Source organism: Geotrypetes seraphini, chromosome 12 (genome assembly GCF_902459505.1).
Source record: "Geotrypetes seraphini chromosome 12, aGeoSer1.1, whole genome shotgun sequence".
Lineage (NCBI taxonomy): Eukaryota > Metazoa > Chordata > Amphibia > Gymnophiona > Dermophiidae > Geotrypetes > Geotrypetes seraphini.
In genome coordinates, this window is record NC_047095.1 from 114,958,267 (window position 1) to 114,978,689 (window position 20,423).

General features: G+C 47.0%; 1 protein-coding gene across 3 annotated transcripts in view; it reads right to left on the bottom strand.

Moving 5' to 3' along the window:
- Positions 1 to 792: 792 nt before the first annotated feature.
- Positions 793 to 20,423, bottom strand: part of LOC117346599 (E3 ubiquitin-protein ligase TRIM39-like) — a 30,331-nt gene continuing 10,700 nt past the window's right edge. For 2 of the 3 annotated variants that reach the window (XM_033916431.1, XM_033916430.1), the window contains 3 exons: positions 17,903 to 18,021; positions 17,153 to 17,173; positions 793 to 1,863 (listed from right to left, as the gene is read on the bottom strand). In XM_033916431.1, coding sequence (XP_033772322.1) covers positions 1,319 to 1,863; positions 17,153 to 17,173; positions 17,903 to 18,021 — 685 coding nt within the window. In that variant the 3' untranslated portion in view covers positions 793 to 1,318. Of the gene's footprint in view, positions 1,864 to 1,893; positions 2,347 to 17,152; positions 17,174 to 17,902; positions 18,022 to 20,423 lie in introns of those variants that run through there. The other variant, XM_033916432.1, reaches the window with a different exon arrangement.

A 20,423-nucleotide genomic window follows, 5' to 3' on the forward strand; every position in this document is an offset into this window, starting at 1 on the left:
CCTGCTCCTTAGGCTCACCAACCCCTCAGCCGAGCCGGGCCGTTACCCCCTCCCCCCTCCCACATCCAAGTTGGGAGCAGGAGGGGTGCTCAGACCCTCCTTCTCCTAGGCCTCCCACCCTAAGGCACTGATTGGCTGAGGTGTTCCGGCCTTTCCAAAGGGAGGAGCCTGAGGCGCCTCAGCCAATCAGAGCCTCAGGCCTCTCCCCGTGCATCAGATGATACGCCAGGGCGGGGCCTAAGGTCACTATTGGGTGACGGCCGGCCGAAGGGTAAGAGCAGGTGGACATTCCTCCTGCTCCTGAAGATTTGGCCTAGGAGCAGGAAGGACTGAGCACCCCTCCTGCTCACAACTTTTTGGTACCGGGGGTGTGGGCCGTGCCAGGAGGGGGGCGAGGGCAAAGGAGGGCCATGCTGCATCCATGCATTTTTTCTTTTTTTAAAAAAACGCTGATGGTAGGAGGGAGTTGGTACCCCCTTGCTTTTTTCTCGGGGGGGGGGGGGGTGCGGCAGAGCAGGTCAGGCAGGAGAGATCGGGGCTTAGGGGGGTGTCGGGCAGATCTCTCTTGCCTGCTCCCGGATTCTCCTGATCTCTGCCATTGTTCTCCACAGTGCAGGTCCACTGTAAAACTAAGGGCTTGCACTGCAGGGAACGGCAGCAGAGAGCAGGAGAGTCCGGGAGCAGGCAAGAGAGATCTGGGCTGGGCCCTGACAGTGGTGACAGGAGGCTGCTTCTCCTGTCACTACTGTCAGGTTGTGCGCATGAGCGGGGATCGCTCTGGCCGTGGGTAGGGGGCATGTAGAGGGCATGCTAACGATCGTCCCCATTTGCATGCAAGCCTTTACTAAATCAGTCGGCCTGCATGCAATAGGAAACGGATCGTGCACGGTTTGGAGGTTTAGTGAATCCTGCCCTATGACCCTTCCTCACATTCTGAGACTCTAATCCCATCTCTGTCACTCTCACTGTGTCACCGAACGCTCCTCACATTCACAGGCTCTATTTCAAAGTCCATCATTCTTAGTTTCACTGAGACTCCTCTTCATATTCATAGGCTCTGATTCCACATTTTCAGCTATTAATGAAACTTCATTCTTTTCTTTGAAATCGCTGAAATGATTTAATTGTTTCCTATTAATATTTTTTACCCTTATATTGCTTCAACAGTACATTTTCTCTTATGTGTTTAATGCACGGTATGTCTAGCAGCACTATGTAAGTCTGGAAAATCAGATCCCAGTTTTTATATGAGCCTGAACTCCAAAGCAGTCTAAGAAATCAGCTCTCAGATTAAATATCAGACCCCTGAGCCCAGCTCTCACTCCCAGTCTGGCACTGGTCGGATTTTCAGAGCTCCGGCATTTTTACCTTTTAAATTGAGAAAAGGACTGAAATATGGATGGAGTTTCTCAGAGAAGGTATCGGTGAAGGTGAAGAGATGGGATTTATTATCTGCATTGTAAAATGAGACCTTTCCTGCCTCATAGTCCAGGAAAATCCCCACTGCCCGGGGTCTCACTCTCAGGGGGAGCAGGGTGCTGGGGTAGGTGAGGGCCTCATATTCATCTCCATTCCTCAGACACATTACCCAGTATCCTCTCTCTGGTGTCACTCTGATCATCCCCTTCCTGTTCACAGAATCTTTACAAACCCCCAAATCCCACTTAGTCTTGTCTCCCACCTCCACCTCCCAGTAATGTCTCCCCGAGGTGAAGCTCTCAAACCCCAAGACACTGACACAAGGATCAAATCTCTGGGGATTGTCAGGCAGCTTCTGTCTTGTGTCTCCATCTCTGACACTTTTCCGATCCTCAGACAGGATGAGACGGGGATGAGCAGTTTCAGGATCCAGAGTCACATTCACTGCAGGGAGGAGACACATTAATAAACATGAGCAGAGACTTTCCATTGGCTCCTCATATACCAACCTCTACTCTCATTGGCAGGTTCCACAGTCACTTAGCTAGTGAGAGACACTCTGCTATTGGCTATTCCTGACAAAAACTTGCAGATAAACAGTGTTTTTAGTTACCAAAGCAGTAATTTTGTCCTATGAGTCTCCTAAATGAAACAAAGATTCTAATTGGCTGACTCACTCACCAGCTGCATATAGCAAGTCTCCTCATTGGTCCCTCATGTTCCCATAACAGTATTTCATCTCCCTCAGCTCTCACTAATTCCCTATATGGCTGCAGTTTTGCTCACAGTGTTTCCAGAGGCAATAATTAATTAGTATAGAATCCACTGTGGAATTTTATTAGCTGGGTTTGTTCTGCAGTTTTCCCTTTTGAACAATTTTCCCCTTTGCAGAAGTGTTTTCAGTGGTTCATAATATTCCTGAAGCCCCTCAATGAGAAAAGATGAATCACATTTTACACAATAAATTATTGCACACCCAGGATATATCTTTGTGGAGTCATGTCATTAATTAATTATTAAAGGCTTTCCAAAGTTAGGATTATACAAACTATAACAAAAGCACGCTCTTGCTTTTATAGGCCTGTTTTCTGTGCAGTAGCATTCTAGAGAAAACAAATTAATAGTTTTACCTGGACATTAAAACAACGCTAGAACTACAGGCACCACCAGTAAAATTTCTTTTTTAATTTGTTTTCAAATGGGGAGCTGTATTAGGGACCCTTTTACTAAAGCTTAGTGCATGCTACAAAATGGACTTCTTAGCATTTAGTGCATGCTAATTCCATTAATCTGCACTATTTATTAAAAGGATCCCTTAGCCCAGTGTAGTTCTTTGAAATTCTTTATTGATTTTCCAAATATTAACAGTGCAATACACAAGTAAATAAACATATAATAAATCAAGAAAAGCACATTCAATTTCAGGAGATTTGGGAGCAATTAACAAAATATTGTAATGATTAAATATTATTTTTCCCCTTAAAAATGAACATCCAGGATGGGGGGAGTGGGGGAAGGTTTTTTTATTTGAATATTAAATAAGGTATATAGGAATGGGGTTTATGGTAGGTTTTCTTGAATTTAAAGAATGTTATTGATTAGGGGGGAGGGGGATAAATTCTGATATGGATTTTAACAGAATATTAAGTGTTGTATTTGAGTTTAAAATGTTATAATTGCTGTTACACTTATTGTAAATAAATAAAGAATTGGAAAAAAAGAAAAAAACATTTTATCCCACCCACTCAATGACTAATCAATAAAAACACAAATACATAGGTTCTTTCAATAACCTTTCCCTATTTAAAATAGTATTGTAATCCCACCCTGGATGTATATATTCAAAGGGCTAAAATTAAGATAGAAATAGCCCCCACCCCACCCCTACCCTCTCACCCTTCCCTGGATGTGTGTGGAAATAAAAATTAAAGACAAAAGCCAACTATAATGAAGTAATAAAAGATGTCAACGGGCCCCAAATCAATTTAAATAGCACAGTTACTTACCGTAACAGGTGTTATCCAGGGACAGCAGGCAGATATTCTCACATGTGGGTGACGTCATCTACGGAGCCCCAGCGCGGACAGCTTTTCAAGCAAACTTGATTGAAGTTTCAAGTTTGCTACACTGCACCACGCATGTGCATGCCTTCTTGCCCACTAGAGGGCGCATCCCACCTCGTGGTCCTCAGTTCCATAACTAGCAAAGAAGCCATCCCCGGGGAGGCGGGCGGGTTGTGAGAATATCTGCCTGCTGTCCCTGGATAACACCTGTTACGGTAAGTAACTGTGCTTTATCCCAGGACAAGCAGGAAGCATATTCTCACATGTGGGTGACCTCCAAGCCAACCAAAAAAGGGCAGGTGGGAGGATGGCAATTTAGGAAAACAGATTACGTAACACCGACTGGCCAAACCGGCCGTCGCTTCTGGACAAAGTGTCCAGACAGTAGTGGGAGGTGAACGTATGAACCGAAGACCAAGTGGCAGCTTTACATATGTCCTCCATAGGAGTAGAACGGAGGAAAGCAACCGAAGCTGCCATCGCCCGGACCTTATGCCCCGTGACTCGACCCGGGAGCGTAAGACCAGCCTGAGCGTAGCAAAAAGAAATACAAGCAGCCAACCAGTTGGACAAGGTGCGCTTGGAAACCGGATGTCCTAAACGATTAGGATCAAAGGACAAAAACAATTGAGGAACCTTCCGATGAGACCTGGTACGTTGGAGATAAAATGCCAACGCCCTCTTACAGTCAAGCGTGTGGAGCGCCGTCTCGCCAGGATGGGAGTGGGGCTTAGGAAAGAACACAGGAAGGACAATGGACTGATTGAGGTGGAAATCAGACACAACTTTAGGTAAAAATTTAGGATGGGTGCGGAGAACCACCTTGTCATGATGAAAGACAGTAAAAGGCGGGTCCGCAACCAAAGCTTGCAACTCACTAATCCGTCGAGCAGATGTGAGGGCAATCAGAAATACCACCTTCCAAGTAAGAAATTTCAGGAGGGACTTGTCGATAGGCTCAAAGGGAGGTTTCATCAGTTGAGCTAAGACCACATTCAAGTCCCAAACGACGGGAGGAGGCTTCAGAGGGGGACAAACGTTAAGTAGACCCTTCATGAAACGAGACACCAGAGGATGAAGCGAAAGAGAACGTCCCTCCAAGTGACGGTGGAAAGCAGAAATGGCACTGAGATGCACCCGAACGGATGTCGTCTTCAGGCCTGAATTAGATAGATGCAACAAGTAGTCCAGTACCGAAGACACCGGGACCGAGTCCGGTTCCAGATGACGCGAGGAACACCAGGAGGAAAACCTGGTCCATTTCTGGGAATAACAAAGCCTGGTCGAGACCTTGCGCGAGGCTTCCAAAACTTCCCTCACCGACTGAGAAACCGGGACCGAGGTCAAGGGGAAAGGAACCAAGCGGTCAGGTGTAACGACTGAAGATTGGGATGCAACAGCAAACCCCGACTCTGAGATAGCAGAGAGGGAAACACAGGCAGAAGCAGAGGCTCCCTGACACTGAGTTGAAGAAGCAGGGAGAACCAGTGTTGATGAGGCCACCGAGGCGCAATGAGAATCATAGTGGCTCTGGATGATTTGAGACGAACCAACGTCCTCAAGATCAGGGGAAAAGGAGGAAACGCGTAAAGGAACCTCCCTCCCCAGTCGAGAAGAAAGGCATCCGCTTCTAGACGGTCCAGGGAGTACATCCGAGAACAATACAGGGGCAGTTTGCGAGTCTCTGGGGAGGCAAACAGGTCCACCTGCGGAGTCCCCCAGCGGTCGAAGACCTCGCGCAGGACTCTGGAGTTGAGTGACCACTCGTGCGGCTGGAGAAGCCGACTGAGTTTGTCTGCCAAGCAGTTCCGTTCTCCCTGGATATAGACCGCCTGCAGGAAGATGTTCTGGGAGATCGCCCATTCCCAAAGGCGCAGGGCCTCCTGGCAAAGGGACCAAGAGCCTGTCCCACCTTGCTTGTTCACATAATACATGGCCACCTGGTTGTCCGTTCGCACGAGCACTACCTGATCGTGAAGGAGGTGGCAGAATGCGCGAGCCGCCAGAAAGATGGCACGGAGCTCCAACACATTGATGTGACAGCGTCGGTCCTCCGCCGACCACAGGCCCTGGGTCCGCAGGCCGTCGAGGTGGGCCCCCCATGCATACTCCGAGGAGTCCGTGGTCAGAACTTTGCGATGCGGAGGAACGAGAAAGAGCAAACCCCCGGAAAGATTCAAAGAGTCGGTCCACCAACGGAGCGATCGTCTCAAAGAAGGAGTCACCGCTATGAGACAAGAGACAGGATCGCAATCCTGGCGCCACTGAGATGCCAGAGTCCACTGAGGGATTCTCAGGTGCAGTCTGGTGAACGGAGTGACGTGGACCGTAGACGCCATGTGGCCCAGAAGCATCATCATGCGCTGAGCCGATACAACCGTTAGCCGAGAAATCAGACGGCTCAACCGAACCAGGGCCTCCAACCGAGGAGGAGGGAGGAACGAACGAAGGCGAACAGTGTCCAACACTGCGCCTATAAATTGAAGTGATTGGGATGGGCACAACTGTGACTTGGGAAAGTTTACCTCGAACCCCAGTCGCTGAAGGAAGATGATAGACTGTCGGGTCGCTGAGATAACCCCCTCCCTGGTTGGGGCCTTGATCAGCCAATCATCCAGGTATGGGAAGACCTGAAGCCCCCGAGACCTTAGGGCTGCAGCCACCACCACCATACACTTCGTGAAGACTCGAGGGGACGACGCCAGGCCGAAGGGGAGGACCCGATACTGGAGGTGTAACTCGCCCACCTGGAACCGTAAGAATTTGCGGAAGGTGGGATGCACCGGAACATGGGTATATGCTTCCTTCAGGTCTAGGGAGCACATCCAGTCCCCTTCCTCCAAAAGAGGATACAACACCGGAAGTGACAGCATCCTGAACTTCTCCCGGACCAGGAACTTGTTGAGTTTCCTGAGGTCTAGAATGGGGCGCAAGTCCCCGGTCTTTTTTGGGACCAAAAAGTAACGGGAGTAAAACCCCCGCCCCCGCTGCTCGGGGGGTACAGGTTCCACCGCTCGAAGCCTCAACAAGGCCCTGGCCTCTGCAATGAGGATGGGGAGCTGGGTCCGATTGTATGTGCAAGCCCCCGGTGACTGTTCTGGTGGCGCAGACCAAAAATTGAGAGAGTAGCCCTCGGAGACGGTCCGGAGCACTCAAGCGTCGGATGTTATCTCGGTCCAAGCCGCATAGAAGGACCGAAGTCGACCCCCTATGGGAAGGGGGACCGGCGCGATTGCGGAGGGGGGCCGGCCCCATCCGCATAGCACGTCAAAAGGACGGCGCTGGCTTGGACGCAGCCTGCGCCGGAGGTTTCGTTTGTCCCCCTCTTCCCTGTTGAGGTGGACGCCGTGGCGGAGGCCTAGAAAAGGCCGGCGTCGACTTCTGAGGGTAACGCCTCGGAGGAAGCCGGAAGGGTTTCTGCAGGGTGGCCCTAGGTTTCGGACGGACCAAGGAGGCCAACGAGCGCTCCTGCTCCGACAACCGTTTGGTCGCCGCCTCTAGGGATTCATCAAATAATTCGGACCCCACGCAAGGTAAGTCCGCAAGGCGTTCCTGCAGGTTCGGGTCCATATCGAGGGTGCGTAGCCACGCCAACCGGCGCATAGCCACCGCAAAAGCCGACACCCTCGAAACCAGCTCAAACGCATCGTACACAGCATGAAAAAGGTACAGGCGTAATTGAGCAGGTTGGACATAAACTTGTCAAACCTTTCCTTGCGGGAGTCCGGCAAGGCTTCGCGATATTGGGGCAGATCCTTCACCATGCCACGCAGATAGGATGAGAAGGTAAAGGCATAATTTAAAACCCTGGTTGCCATGAAGGAGTTAGAATAGAGGCGACGACCAAACTTGTCCAGGGTCCGACCTTCCCTGCCGGGCGGGACCGCCACAGAAACTCGGGAGGGTTGCGTCTTTTTGAGCGCAGACTCAACCAGTAAAGACTGGTGGGAGAGTTGAGCCTTCTCGAAACCCTTGGGTGGTATCGTCCTATACTTGGACTCCATCTTGGACGAAACCGCTGTGACTGTAAGAGGTGAAGTCAGGTTCTTAAGCAAAGTCTGATGAAGGACCTTATTCAAGGGCAGCCGAGGGGTTTCCCTTGGGGGAGTGGGAAGGTCCTGCTCCTCGAGGAACTCTTTTGTGTATTGAGATCCAGCCATGAGAATTTATATCTGCTGTCTATATTTTGCACTATATTTGTCTATTTTTCTATTGTTACTGAGGTGACATTGCATATTTTAAAGTCATTTGCCTTGACATCTTTGAAACCCCCCAAATATAAATGATAATTAACATTTTCTCTGCATATAGTGTGATTTGTAGTTTTTAAAAAAAAATTTTAAGGTTACCATTATGAGTTAATAAGATTTTATGTATACATAAAAAATGAATAGAAGAAATTGTGGGCGGGATTGGGGGGAGGGGCTAGGGTGGGTTGGGGTGGGGTTAGGGCAGGATTAAGGTGGGGCTAGGGTGGGATTGGGGGCGGGACTGACAATTAATAGATATCCTTTTTTAATTAAAAAAATAAATGGTCACGCTATTTATACTCCTATTTCAGTGGTCTCTCCTCATCAAGCATTCTTTTCCATGTCTGTCCATCTCCATGCCCAGCATTGGTTCAGTGTCCCTGTCTTTATGCTCTGCCCCATCTAGAATCTCTTCTCCTTTCTGTGCTTCTCACTGTGTAGTATCTTCCAACCCTGAGCCAATCTCTCTCCCCTACCTCCTCAAGTCTGCATCTCTCACTCATCCATCTCACTGTCACTCTCCTCTGTCCCCTCAAAGGTCAGAATCTCCTCCCCCACAACACCCACAACCAGCATCTTACACTATCTCTCCCTATCCCACTGAGCCACCCTGCACCCCCTCCCCCAAGCCAGCATCTCTGTTCCCATTCTTTCCTAGCCAGCTTTTTGTCTTCTCCTTATCCTTCCTGAGGCTACTTGATAAGAGAAAGGAGGGGCTGTAGGCACCTGAGCCAATCAGGTCTTAGGTCCCTCCCCAGTGAACTGGGAAGGAGTAAGCCCACCTCATTTCGATGGAGGTGGGCCTGCCAGAAGGACGGTGGGAAGACCCGTCCATCCATCCATCTATCATTAAACTTTAGCGGGGGGAGGGTGGTCCAGGGAGGGGGGTTCCACACATCCTGGGGGTCATCGTGATATCTACAGTGGGAAGTAGGGGGTTTCCAGCAGGAGGGATTAGGCACCCTCCTGCCGGCAATCTTCAGGGGTGGGGGGTGCTCCAGCAGGAGGGATTGGGTATCCCCCCTGCTGCATTCGTTCAGCATTCGGCCTATTTCTTTTGGGGGAGGACGACTTGCCGCAATAAGCTTAGCGGCTGCGTCTACAATAACCCAATTTTCTAATCAGTGTCTGTAGCATAGAGAATCAGGTTTAATTTAGGCGGCTTTAGACCCAGTTCTATATAGGACGCCCGTCAGCTTCTGAGAGTGGGCGGCCTATAAAGAAACACCTGCTTTAGGGTGCAATGTGACCGCGAGTCACTGCCAGGACGATTTCAATCACATCGGCGCATAAACTGCAGCTCAGGCCTGAATGTACGTACCCCCAACAGCACCCCTGCCCTCAGTGTGCAGCGGTCCCCCTTTCAATGTGCCCACAACTCTTACAACCCAAACAATGAGATGATATGGCATGCCTTAGGGGAGGGGGGTGGCATTTGCCCACCAGCAGCCAGCAATCTATAAGCTCACAGTATCCCACACTGTGATATCTACTACCATACAAGAGCTGATTTGAAAAAAACAAAAGCAGACCCCCACCCTTGCATTGTTGCACCTCAGTTCTAATCCCTACACCATACTCTCATCTGACAAATAAGAGAGCAAGAAGGACAGCACAGTGGCCCTCACAGCATCCCTGGCCCCTCCAACAGCTACATACTCACACCCCCTAACCCACACTTATTGGATAGACCACTGTCAGCTTCACAGGCCAGGATGTTGTGGGAGACATGCCTAAGAGGCACAAACCAGGGACCAATTAAATGTCCATAGCACAGGGCCTCCCAAAACCCTCCTTCTCTCTGTCACCCTTCTTACCCTAGGAACCCTCACCTAAGTCCACATGTCCCCTTCCCTGTTCCAAAGAAAGAAAAATCCAACGGCTCTGCTGTGAAAGGCGAACACCAAGAACAAAGAATGAGTAGAACATTCAAGGTGCAGGAATCTTTATTAAAAGTCTATATAAAAATTGTAATCCATAGAATACGGCTCTCTTATGCATGGAGTATGGACCAACACGGTCCGTGTTTCGGAGAAACACTCCTTTCTCAGGGGTCCAGGGTATCCGATGTATCACATTTAGAGAGTCATGCGGAGCACACCGTTGTAGTTTAAAATAATCAAAGTTTCCCTAGCAACAGCAGCAGATGAATCCAGAGACCAATGGGATAGCTCACATCTACCAGCAGGCGGAGATAGAGAAACTGATTAACAGGTGGTCCTATTGGCTGGCACTCCTCCTGTTTATCCAGTATTCTCTATCTCCCAGCAGGAAAAGGTCGCTATTCAACTAGCTCCTGAATTCTGGCTGTGACTGGAACTTTATTTTCTCCTGTTGAGGTTTCTCTTCAGTGAGACTGCCATTCTGTTTCTCCTGTTGAAGTTTCTCTTCAGTGAGCTGGCAATGCTATTTCTCCTGTTGAGATTTTCTCTTCAGTGAGACAGGGGTGTCCAGCTGAACGGTGCCGGCTTTAGGGTTACACCTGGGCCCCCCCAGGTCCCTGTCTCACCCTCCCTCCATTGCTTGAGGGTCTGACTGGGTCTCAATTTTTTTCTTCTTTCCCTTCTCTGTAAAAAAAAAAAAAAAAAAAAGACCACAGTTGCTACATTCTGCCATGCTTTTGCTGCAAACTGGCTTCAACCGGCCCTAACAAGCTTGTGAGTATGTCTGGGTTTTGTTGTTTGAATTTCAGGTTCTGTTTGGGAGTCTTTGTACTGTGGGTTCGGTCATCGTACATTTAAGGTATGGATATTTTATTGAGGCTAAGTTTTATGACTAGAAATCCGTGGAGGGAGCCGGGCTTCCCACCCTTTGCATGCACGCGCTTGGTTTCCTTGTTGGTTACAGTGCGGCAGTAGCGATGCGATTTCATGTTCTTATTTGTTCTCATTGTTGGGTTTCAGTGCAGCAATAGTAGTCCTGTTTATTCTGAGGCTCTCTTTCATCGGTGTTTGTCACGGCCATGTGCAGCTGATTGTGCAGGTGCCGGTTTATAGCAGCGCACATGAGATGGGACATGTTTTTTCCGGCGCTGTGGGCCGTTCTTCTGGTTATTCCCCAAGTCTGATTTTCTTTCTATGCAAGCCGCGGCAGGGTAAATTTTGCGGGGCTCGAATCTGACTATGTTTCTAGTAGCGTTGATGCAGCGACCACGTGTCAGCAAGAATCAGGCGTGCGCTTGGGTCTCCGGCGATGGCGGGAGAGCTGCAGCGTTCCGGTAGTTTGTTTCCAGCTGACTTTGGTCAGGGTATGCCGGGGCTTCTCTCCTTTCCGGTTCAGACAAGTTGTATGTGTTTCACCAGCTTTGGGACAAGCTTGGGCAGATTTATATGTCTATGTCTGTGTTCCTGCTGTACTCCCTTGAAGGAAGCTGCTTGTTTAATCGGACTCTGGGGTTAGCACTCAAGGTTTACCAGAGAGACTCTGACCTGGGCTAGGTCGCCCAGTCTCGGTTTGTCTCCGAACTGGGGCGACATACGGCAACTCACGGCACGGTGAGATCAGCAGTAAGATAGTGCCATGTATTTCACACAGGTATCTCATTGTTTCTCTTGGGGTCCCTGCAGATTGAGCCTTTGTCTGTTGGTAACTGTCCTTATTTGGGCCTCTGTGCTGAGTTGCATGTGTCTAGTAGTGGCACAGGATATATATGCTTAAAGGTAGTACAAACAGTTTCCAAGTTCGGGCTGTCTCCATGGGCATAATGACACTGCGCATCTTCCTGTGGCCAGGACTCTCTTTCTCTATTTCTGAGGGGGCCTGGACTTCAGATTTCCATGCTTATCACGCTGGTTTCTCCTGTCACCATTTTCTTATGGCACATGCTAGACGGGCCCCCTGACCAGACAGGAAGGGCTGTACAGCCCCTTTTAACCAGGAGCCAGTTACCTATTCTATCAAACCCGCGGAGAATCACGCGCTATGTGGCTGTTAGCCTCATTCCTGAAGCTCTCATTAGCGATGTGAGCTTTGTCTGATACCTGTAAGGATGCTGTTGTTTTCCACGGGGCGGTAGATGCAGCATCTTGATTGAGTCTAGTACGTATTCACTTTAAAGGACATACGTATTTCGCTCATGTTTTATGGGGTTAGTACTGTTTTCATGGTTCGTATATTCCTCTTTACATTGTGAAACTTGATTTTTCCTAGGAGAATCTTCTTGCAGATCCTACAGTCTCATCCTGCCATTCCCTGACCTTCTGCACTTCATTCTGAGGGGATCTTGACTTCTTCCAATGACTCTTCAGGCTTTCTCATGAGGGAGAAGACGCTATAATGTCAGGTCAGGGGCTGTGAAGATTTTTCAGGATGCTTGCATCTTTGCATCCTCCTCAGGTTTCCAGTTCGTTCTTGGAGTCTCTATGTTTTGTGTTTCCCTTTTCAGTGTTACTGGTCCTCAGGACAGTTCTTGTAGTTCTTCGGGAACTAAGGGACGTTGTTCCACTTACTGCATGGTGCCCGAGACGGGGGCACTGGGCAGGCTGGATCCCATTCCGTTGAATTAGTTTCTCGGGGTTACACATTTCTGCAGACAACCTGGGAGGCTATATTTACATTTTCTCTATGGACTCCGAATCGGCACTTGGTTTGCCTGCCTCTCTTGGAGCAGCGCTTTCGGTTTTGGCAAATGCCATTTCGCCTACCCAAGGCTTCAAGAACGTTTTAGGTGATGTGGGCGGTGGTACCGTTTTGGCGCTACCAGGCGATTCATCTAATTTCTTCTTGACTGCCTGCTTAATTCGGACGACTTCCAGTCGGGCCATTTGACTGACACGAAAAGGGTGGTATCTTTTCCTCAGTTCTTTACACGTGCATCTTCGAATTTGCACAGCGCTCTTTTCTCCTGTACTATTTATAGGTATATCGGGGTAATGTTTTTATTCATATAGGAGAGACATGTGTTTCTTTCCAGAGACTTGGGCGTGGGGTCTCGGTCTCAGATTGGTATTCTTCTTCGCTTACCATGACCAAGAGTATGGGATTCTGTACAGTTTCTGGGATCCATATTGCTGACTCCACTGGGAACTTCGGCTTGCTTTCCCCTTCTTACGCTACAGCAGTCGCTTTTGTTCCGGTGATTCCCGGTATCTCAGGGCTCCAATTATTTGGTATGCTCCTCCTGCATTGCTCTGTATGATTTGGTGGCTCAGCGCGATTTCTCTTTTCAAGGCATGCCTCGGTCTTTGCTGGACTAGCTCATGACCACCGACCATCCCAGGCTATCGGGTTGGGGGGCTCGGTGGCTTCCATCCTCAGCTCCAGGAGTCTGGTCTTCAGAGGCGACTCAGTACTTGTTCATTCTTCTACTCTTGAGCAGGGTCAGGCTACCTTTCTGGAGCTTCAGATCATTCTTCCGGATTGCCGCTAAGGGTCCTTTTGGTCACTATTAGGATGGGGGTATTTCTCTACTGCTTGGGCAGTAGGTGTTGTACTCAGTTGGCAGGTGAAGTTGGTCTGCTTCAATGGGTGGACTCTCATCTTCGTCTTCTGTTGGCAGATCCTTTTATGGATCAGGATAAGAGTTTGGATAGACTTTCTCTCCGTGGAATCTGAGCATGGCCCATTTCTTGTATGTTACAGTGTACAGCGCTGTGTACACTCTGAAAAGTGTGCATGTTAGTAATAGTGTAATCTTCTGCATCCTGGATATTGAGATTTGTGGCTCAGGCTTTCTAGCTCTTTTTATGGACGTGAGATCTCCTTGACCTAGACCTCATGGCCTCGTCTCTCAATTCTAAGCTTCCTAGCTTCTTCGGCGGGCCCAGGGAGTGGGAGTTAGAGGGGGGTAGCTGCATGGCTCCTTTCTCGCCTCTGCCTTCTCTTTTTCAGTGTTTTCCGCTGGCTGATGATGGCTTGGATTTGCCATCTTGAACTCGCTTTCCGGGCACAGTATTTGTAGAATCTCTGGATTGGCGGCACCATCCTTACTATGCGGATTTGATGAGTCTTTCGACAGCCGGGCTAAGAAGTTTCCTGGTATCTCTGGCTTTGCTCGCCTAGGGTCCGATCAACATGGATATTTGTACTACTTTAGTATTACGACCTAGTTTTTTGAAAAATCTTGGCTGACATGTAAGGGTTATGCGAAGCAGGTTGTTTCTTCTCTTATCCAGGTGGTACGGACGTCTTCTCCTGTGGCTTCTGCTTCCTTTTGGAGGTTTTTCCTTTCTTGGGTGCTTCTTAACGTTTGAACCACTCCAGAGTTCCTTTTTGGCACAAGTGTATTGCCGAGGGCTTAGCGTTCAGTTCCCTTCAGCTTCTAGTGCCATTCTTAGCTTGTTACAAGGGCTAGGTATATTGCTCTTCGCTTACTTCTCAGCTTCATGTAGTTCAGGTCCTAAACAGAGTGCGGTATATTCATGCGCCTCTTAGAAAGCCCGGTTTGGAGTACAATCTTCACGTACTTCTTCTCAGTTTACCGAAGGCTTCATTTCATCCTTGTCTTTTGGGACTCTAAAGGGCTGTGCCGTTGAACATGGGGTTTCTTGTGGCCAAGGCTTCAGCTCTGCAGTTTTCTATGTTGCAGGCCTTGTTTAACAGGGATTCCTATTTCTGATTTCCGAAATATGGGGTATCAGTTCGGATGGTACCACTATTTCTTTCTAGGGGTGTGTCATCCTTTCTTTTATGTCATGCTCACTTTTCCTTCCTTCTTCCTGAGAGGAGAAATTGGGAGCAGTGTTTTTATTCACTGCATTTTTTGATACGTACGTAGCGTTCTCCGCGAGCTCGGTTTCTAACGACTTTTAGTTGTTTATATCTCCTTTTTGTATTCTTCAAGGGACGCCTCAAACATATGGCGGCGTCCGAAGCCTCCATCGCTCAATGGGTCCAGGAGGACATTCTTTATGCTTGCTTGCTGGCAGGGAAGCGGTTGGCGAAAGAACTTCATGACCATTCTGCCGGAGCAATGACTACTTCTTGGGCTCGGCCCAGAGGTTTTTTCCTTGGAGGAGATTTGTCTCGTGGCTAATTGGTCTTCCGAGAGTGCTTTCTCTCAGCATTTCTGCTTGGATGTGGGGGCGCATGCAGTAGGGGCATTTTGTGCTTCAGTTGTTGCGGAGGCGGCATTTGCTTCCCACCCAGATTGAGGATTGCTTTGCTACATCCCATTGGTCTCTGGATTCATCTGCTGCTGTTGCTAGGGAAGGAAAAATTATGTTCTTACCTGTTAATTTTCTTTCCCTTAGACGCAGCAGATGAATCCAGAGCCCCACCCTTTCTGGATATTGTCTCTCGGTTTTTTCTTTTGCAACTTTTGCAGTTTGTTATTATGGCAGGTTGTTTTCTGTATTATTGCATTTTGAGATTTGTTATGGGAAAGAAGTTTTTTACATGCTATGCCTATTGATGGTTACGGATGCTTGGGCAAGGAGCTATACTGGATAAACAGGAGGAGTGGCAGCCAATAGGACCACCTGTTAATCAGTTTCTCTATCTCCACCTTCTGGTAGATGTGAGCTATCCCATTGGTCTCTGGATTCATCTGCTGCGTCTAAGGGAAAGAAAATTAACAGGTAAGAACATAATTTTTCCTTGTGAATCAAAGGCAAAAGGTTTTCCTTCCGGGCTAATACACTATGAATACTGCAACCGAAAATTGCAGTATTCATACCTTGTGTTAGCCCGGAAGGAAAACTTTTTGCCTTTGATTCACAAACTTTGATTATTTTAAACTACAACGATGTGCTCCGCATGACTCTCTAAATGTGACCCTTCCCTGTCCCTCCATCAGTTAAGGCCTCATGTGCAGCCACCCCCACCACTCTGCTCCCCAACAGCTAGAATGAGTCCCCAACACATGAGTCCTCTCATTTCCCCAGGTACCCTAAATAGAGTTTGAGCCCACCGGGACAGATAGGGAAATATGATAAAGTACTTGAATGTAAACCACTTAGGATCTAAGTGGTATTTAAATAATTAAATAACTATATGTCCCCACAACCTACCAAACCCACCCCCAAACTCCAACCAAACCAATCTCCAGAGTTCCCTACTATGACATCTCATTGGTCCCACCCGCAGTTCATCTAAATCTCAAGAGGGCTTGTTAGAGGCATGGTGTGGGTAGGAATAGGGCTGGCTTATGAATTGGACATTTTCTTCCATGGTCGAACATTTAACAATATGTCCAGGGCATCATTTGGAGCTAGACCTGTTTTAACAACAAATAAAGGGCAAAATGTTGCCCATACTGACCAGAAGACCACTGGAGGGATGTAAACATGACCTCCGCACACTCCCCCAGTGATCACTAAACACTGCCCACCTCCCCCAATGATGTAAATTAAACAGTACATACATGCCTGTATGCCAACTTCAGATCTTATGGCTAGTCGTAGGGAAGCAGCAAGCAGGTTTCTGGAGGAACCTGGTGGCCAGTGCAGTTGACTGCAGAGAAGGGGACCCAGGCCCATATCCCACTCTAAATAGAACACTTTTGATGGAAGGTATGAGCAATCCAAAGCCCATCCAAAACCCACTGTACCTACATATAGGTGATACCTGCAGGCATAAGAGCTATTGTTGTGGTTTGCAGTTGGGTCTAGTAGGTTTTGGGTGAGTTTTAGAGGGCCCACCATACACTATAAGGGAGTTATGGTGAGATGTGTACCTGGGCCTTTTTATGTGAAGTTCACTGCAGTGCCCCCGAGGTTTGTTTTGTGAATTTTTCTTTTGGACATGTTTTTGAAAATGGTTCAAAAAGATAGACGCACATCTGAAAATGGTCATTTTTGAAACAACCCCAAGACATTCTGCAATTTTGAAAATGGTCATGTTTACTACTGGATTTTTGTGTGTCTTCCGCAAAATGCCCAGACTCAGATTTGGATGTCATATCAAAAATTCCCCTTTAATTTCTCTTTTTCTCTTATGCTGTTGTTGCTCCACCTTGGAGTATGAGTTCTAGCAATAAGAGAGGTTGGAGAGGGGGATAAGCAAGACCAGAGAGAGAGAGAAAACAGGGAGATGCTGAATCTAGTATGGGGGGAGAGGAGAGGGGGCGGGGGGGGGGGAGGCTGAGAGAATGAAAACCAGTGCCAAATGAGGTGGGAAGTTTCCACCAACCTCACTATTAATCCAAACTCCCAATGCATTGTTCCCCAAAATAGAAGAAAAAAATGCATTTATGTTCCCAATCTATTATAAGTAAGGAGGATATGAAAGTAATTTACTTTAAAATCGTTCATAAATTCTTGAACGTTTCATACTGGAGATTCATTCAGTAGCATAATGCCAGAATCCTACAGCACCAGAAACTTCCTGGGTCCAGAAGTGTTTTTATTTATTTTTATAATTGCTATTTCTGTTTCTAGCTTACTGTACTTTAATTACAAAGGAAATGGTTGCCTTTCCCAAAGTACAGAGATATCTTGAATAAAAGTTTAAAATTTGAAGAATAAAGTGATAAATTCTTACCCCATTCTGCAGAAAGTTTTCCTAAAAGAAAACAAAATAAAATAAAATTAAGCTGAGAAATGGCAAAAGGAACTCAAAAGTATTTATATCAGTAGAGTGATTGTATGTCCATAGTCTATCCGCAGAGGTTTCGTCAGCAGGAGACCTGAAGTTATGATGCCGTTGTACAGAGCCATGGTGAGGCCTCACTTGGAGTACTGTGGTCAGTTTTGGAGACCACACTACCGAAAGGACGTGCTGAGGATCGAGTCGGTTCAGCGAATGGCCACCAGGATGGTCTTGGGGCTCAAGGATCTCACGTATGAAGAAAGATTTAAAAAATTGCGGCTGTACTCACTTGAGGAAAGAAGAGAACGGGGAGATATGATTGAAACATATAAGTACATCACGGGACGCATTGAGTCAGAAGATGATATCTTCTGGCTCATGGGACCCTCGACCACCAGAGGGCATCCGCTGAAAATCAGGGGAGGGAAGTTTCATGGCGACTCCAGGAAGTACTTCTTCACCGAAAGAGTAGTGGATCATTGGAACAGACTCCCACTCCAGGTGATAAAGGCCAGCAGCGTGACGGATTTTAAGAGAAAATGGGATACTCACGTGGGATCTTTAAGGGAGTAAATTCAGGGGAGGGGATACTTGGAATGGGCAGACTTGGTAGGCTATAGCCCTTTTCTGCTGCTTTTTTCTATGTTTCTATTAATATCTGTGCTGATGAATTACGACTGTAAGAATGGAATGGTTTTTTACCTTTATATTTTGTGATCAGATCTTTCAGAATAAAATACTGGCGAAGGAAGCTCAGGAGGGAACATTTTTCCTCTTCAGTACAAACAGCCTCTGGTCTTGGAAACTCCATGGTCTGACACCTGAGAGTAAGAGAATGACTGGGATTATTCTGGGAAACATTCACCCCCAGGGATAGAGGCGAGACAGGGTCAGATGTAAAGCAGCAGAGACGCTGCTGTTATTACGTTACATTAGTAACTTCTATTCCACCTGTACCTTGCAGTTCTAGGCGGATTACAACAGAAGATAACTGGACATTTCCAGGAAAATTACAATTTAGGGAGCTGTTTACATAATTGAGACTTTGAGAAGAAATTACAAGAGTGGTAGAGATTTTGGGGAGAACTTACCTCGCAGGTCTTCAGAGAATGCTGAATTTATTCAGTGCTACTAATAATTCAGATGATTTTGCAGGCAGTTCTATCACTGTGGGCTATGAGCCATTGTAAAATGACACTTAAATGCATAAATTCAATCGCAGAATATTTGCATAAATTGATATTTAGGCAGAGACGCTTATACTAGGTCTATGGCATTTACACACTTAAATTACAGAGTGGAAATGAGGGTCCTGCCTATGTCCCACTCATGATCCTGCTCTGTAAACGACCTCCACCCCCCCCTTACATTTAAATGGTAAGCTGTTTGTGTGTTTTATTTATAGAATCCCACTAAATGTTTGACTGTGGCAGATGAAATTTAATGAGAATAAATGCTAAGTGATGCACATTGGGAAGAATAACCTGAATCACAGTTACAGGATGCTAGGGTCCACCTTTGGGATTAGCACCCCCAAAAAAGGATCTGGGTATCATAGTAGACAATATGATGAAACCTTCCGCCCAATGTGCGGCGGCGGCCAAGAAAGCAAACAGGATACTAGGAATTATTAAAAAAGGGATGTTTAACAAGACTAAGAATGTCATAAGGCCCCTGTATCGCTCTACGGAGTATTGCGTTCAATTCTGGTCTCCTTATCTCAAGAAAGATATAGTGGCGCTAGAAAAGGTTCAAAGAAGAGGGACCAAGATGGTAAAGGGGATGGAACTCCTCTCATATGAGGAAAGACTAAAATGGTTAGAGCCATTCAGCTTGGAAAAGAGACAACTGAGGGGAGATATGATTGAAGTCTACAAAATCCTGAGTGGAGTAGAACGGGTACAAGTGTGATCAATTTTTCACTCCGTCAGAAATTACAAAGACTAGGGGACACTCAATGAAGTTACACAAAAATACTTTTAAAACCAACAGGAGGAAATTTTTTTTCACTCAGAGAATAGTTAAGCTCTAGAATGCGTTGCCAGAGGATGTGGTAAGAGCGGATAATGTAGCTGGTTTTAAGAAAAGTTTGGACAAGTTCCTGGAGGAAAAGTCCATTGTCTGCTATTGAGAAAGACATGGGGGAAGCCACTGCTTGCCCTGGATCGGTAGCATGGAATGTTGCTACTCCTTGGGTTCTGGCCAGGTACTAGTGACCTGGATTAGCCACTGTGAGAACGGGCTTCTGGGCTTGATGGACCATTGGTCTGACCCAGTAAGGCTATTCTTATATTCTTACTAGCTGATGCCCCGGCGTTGCACGGGTATTTAATTATAGCAATAACACTGTAAATGGATTCAAATAAAGATACTTTATAGTGGTGAATGAAATTATTGTTTTACAGCTTAATAAAAAGTACAATATTCAAATTATAATGTGAAATATTTGACAAAATGAATACAATACAACTAACGCAAAACGTGATTATAAACAAAATTTTTAGTTTCACCTCCAGGAGCAAGAACATATAAATTGATGGGGGAACCCACCCTTGAGCAAGCAACATAGAGTTGTGGGCCGAGAGACCCCCCAGAACATATCACCCCAGGTACTGAGGGATCTGCATACCAAGGTTCGTTCAAATCGGTCAAGCCGTTTTTGATTTACTGTGAGAATGGCAGCTTTTTACATTTTTTCCATTGACATGAATGGGTGAAATCTGATTTTATGTTTGTAGCTCCACCCACGTGTGCAAGTGGGCCGCGAAACCCCCAGAACATATCACCCCAGGTACTGAGGGATCTGCATACCAAGGTTCGTTCAAATCGGTCAAGCCGTTTTTGATTTACTGTGAGAATGGCAGCTTTTTACATTTTTTCCATTGACATGAATGGGTGAAATCTGATTTTATGTTTGTAGCTCCACCCACGTGTGAAGGTGGGCTGCGAGACCCCCAGAACATATCACCCCAGGTAGTGAGGGATCTGCATACCAAGTTTCGTTCAAATCGGTCAAGCCGTTTTTGCTTGATCGCAGCACATACACACACACATACCTCCGATTTTATATATATAGATGTGTGTTCAGTTACACACAGGGATAAAAGTACTCTGTGGATTAAAGCATTTAAATTTAGACGACCTGTTATAGAGTCAGGGGTTTATGTCTATTCCCTATAAGTGTTTGTTTTTCTAATAGTATGATAATGTGCAGAACTCCTTA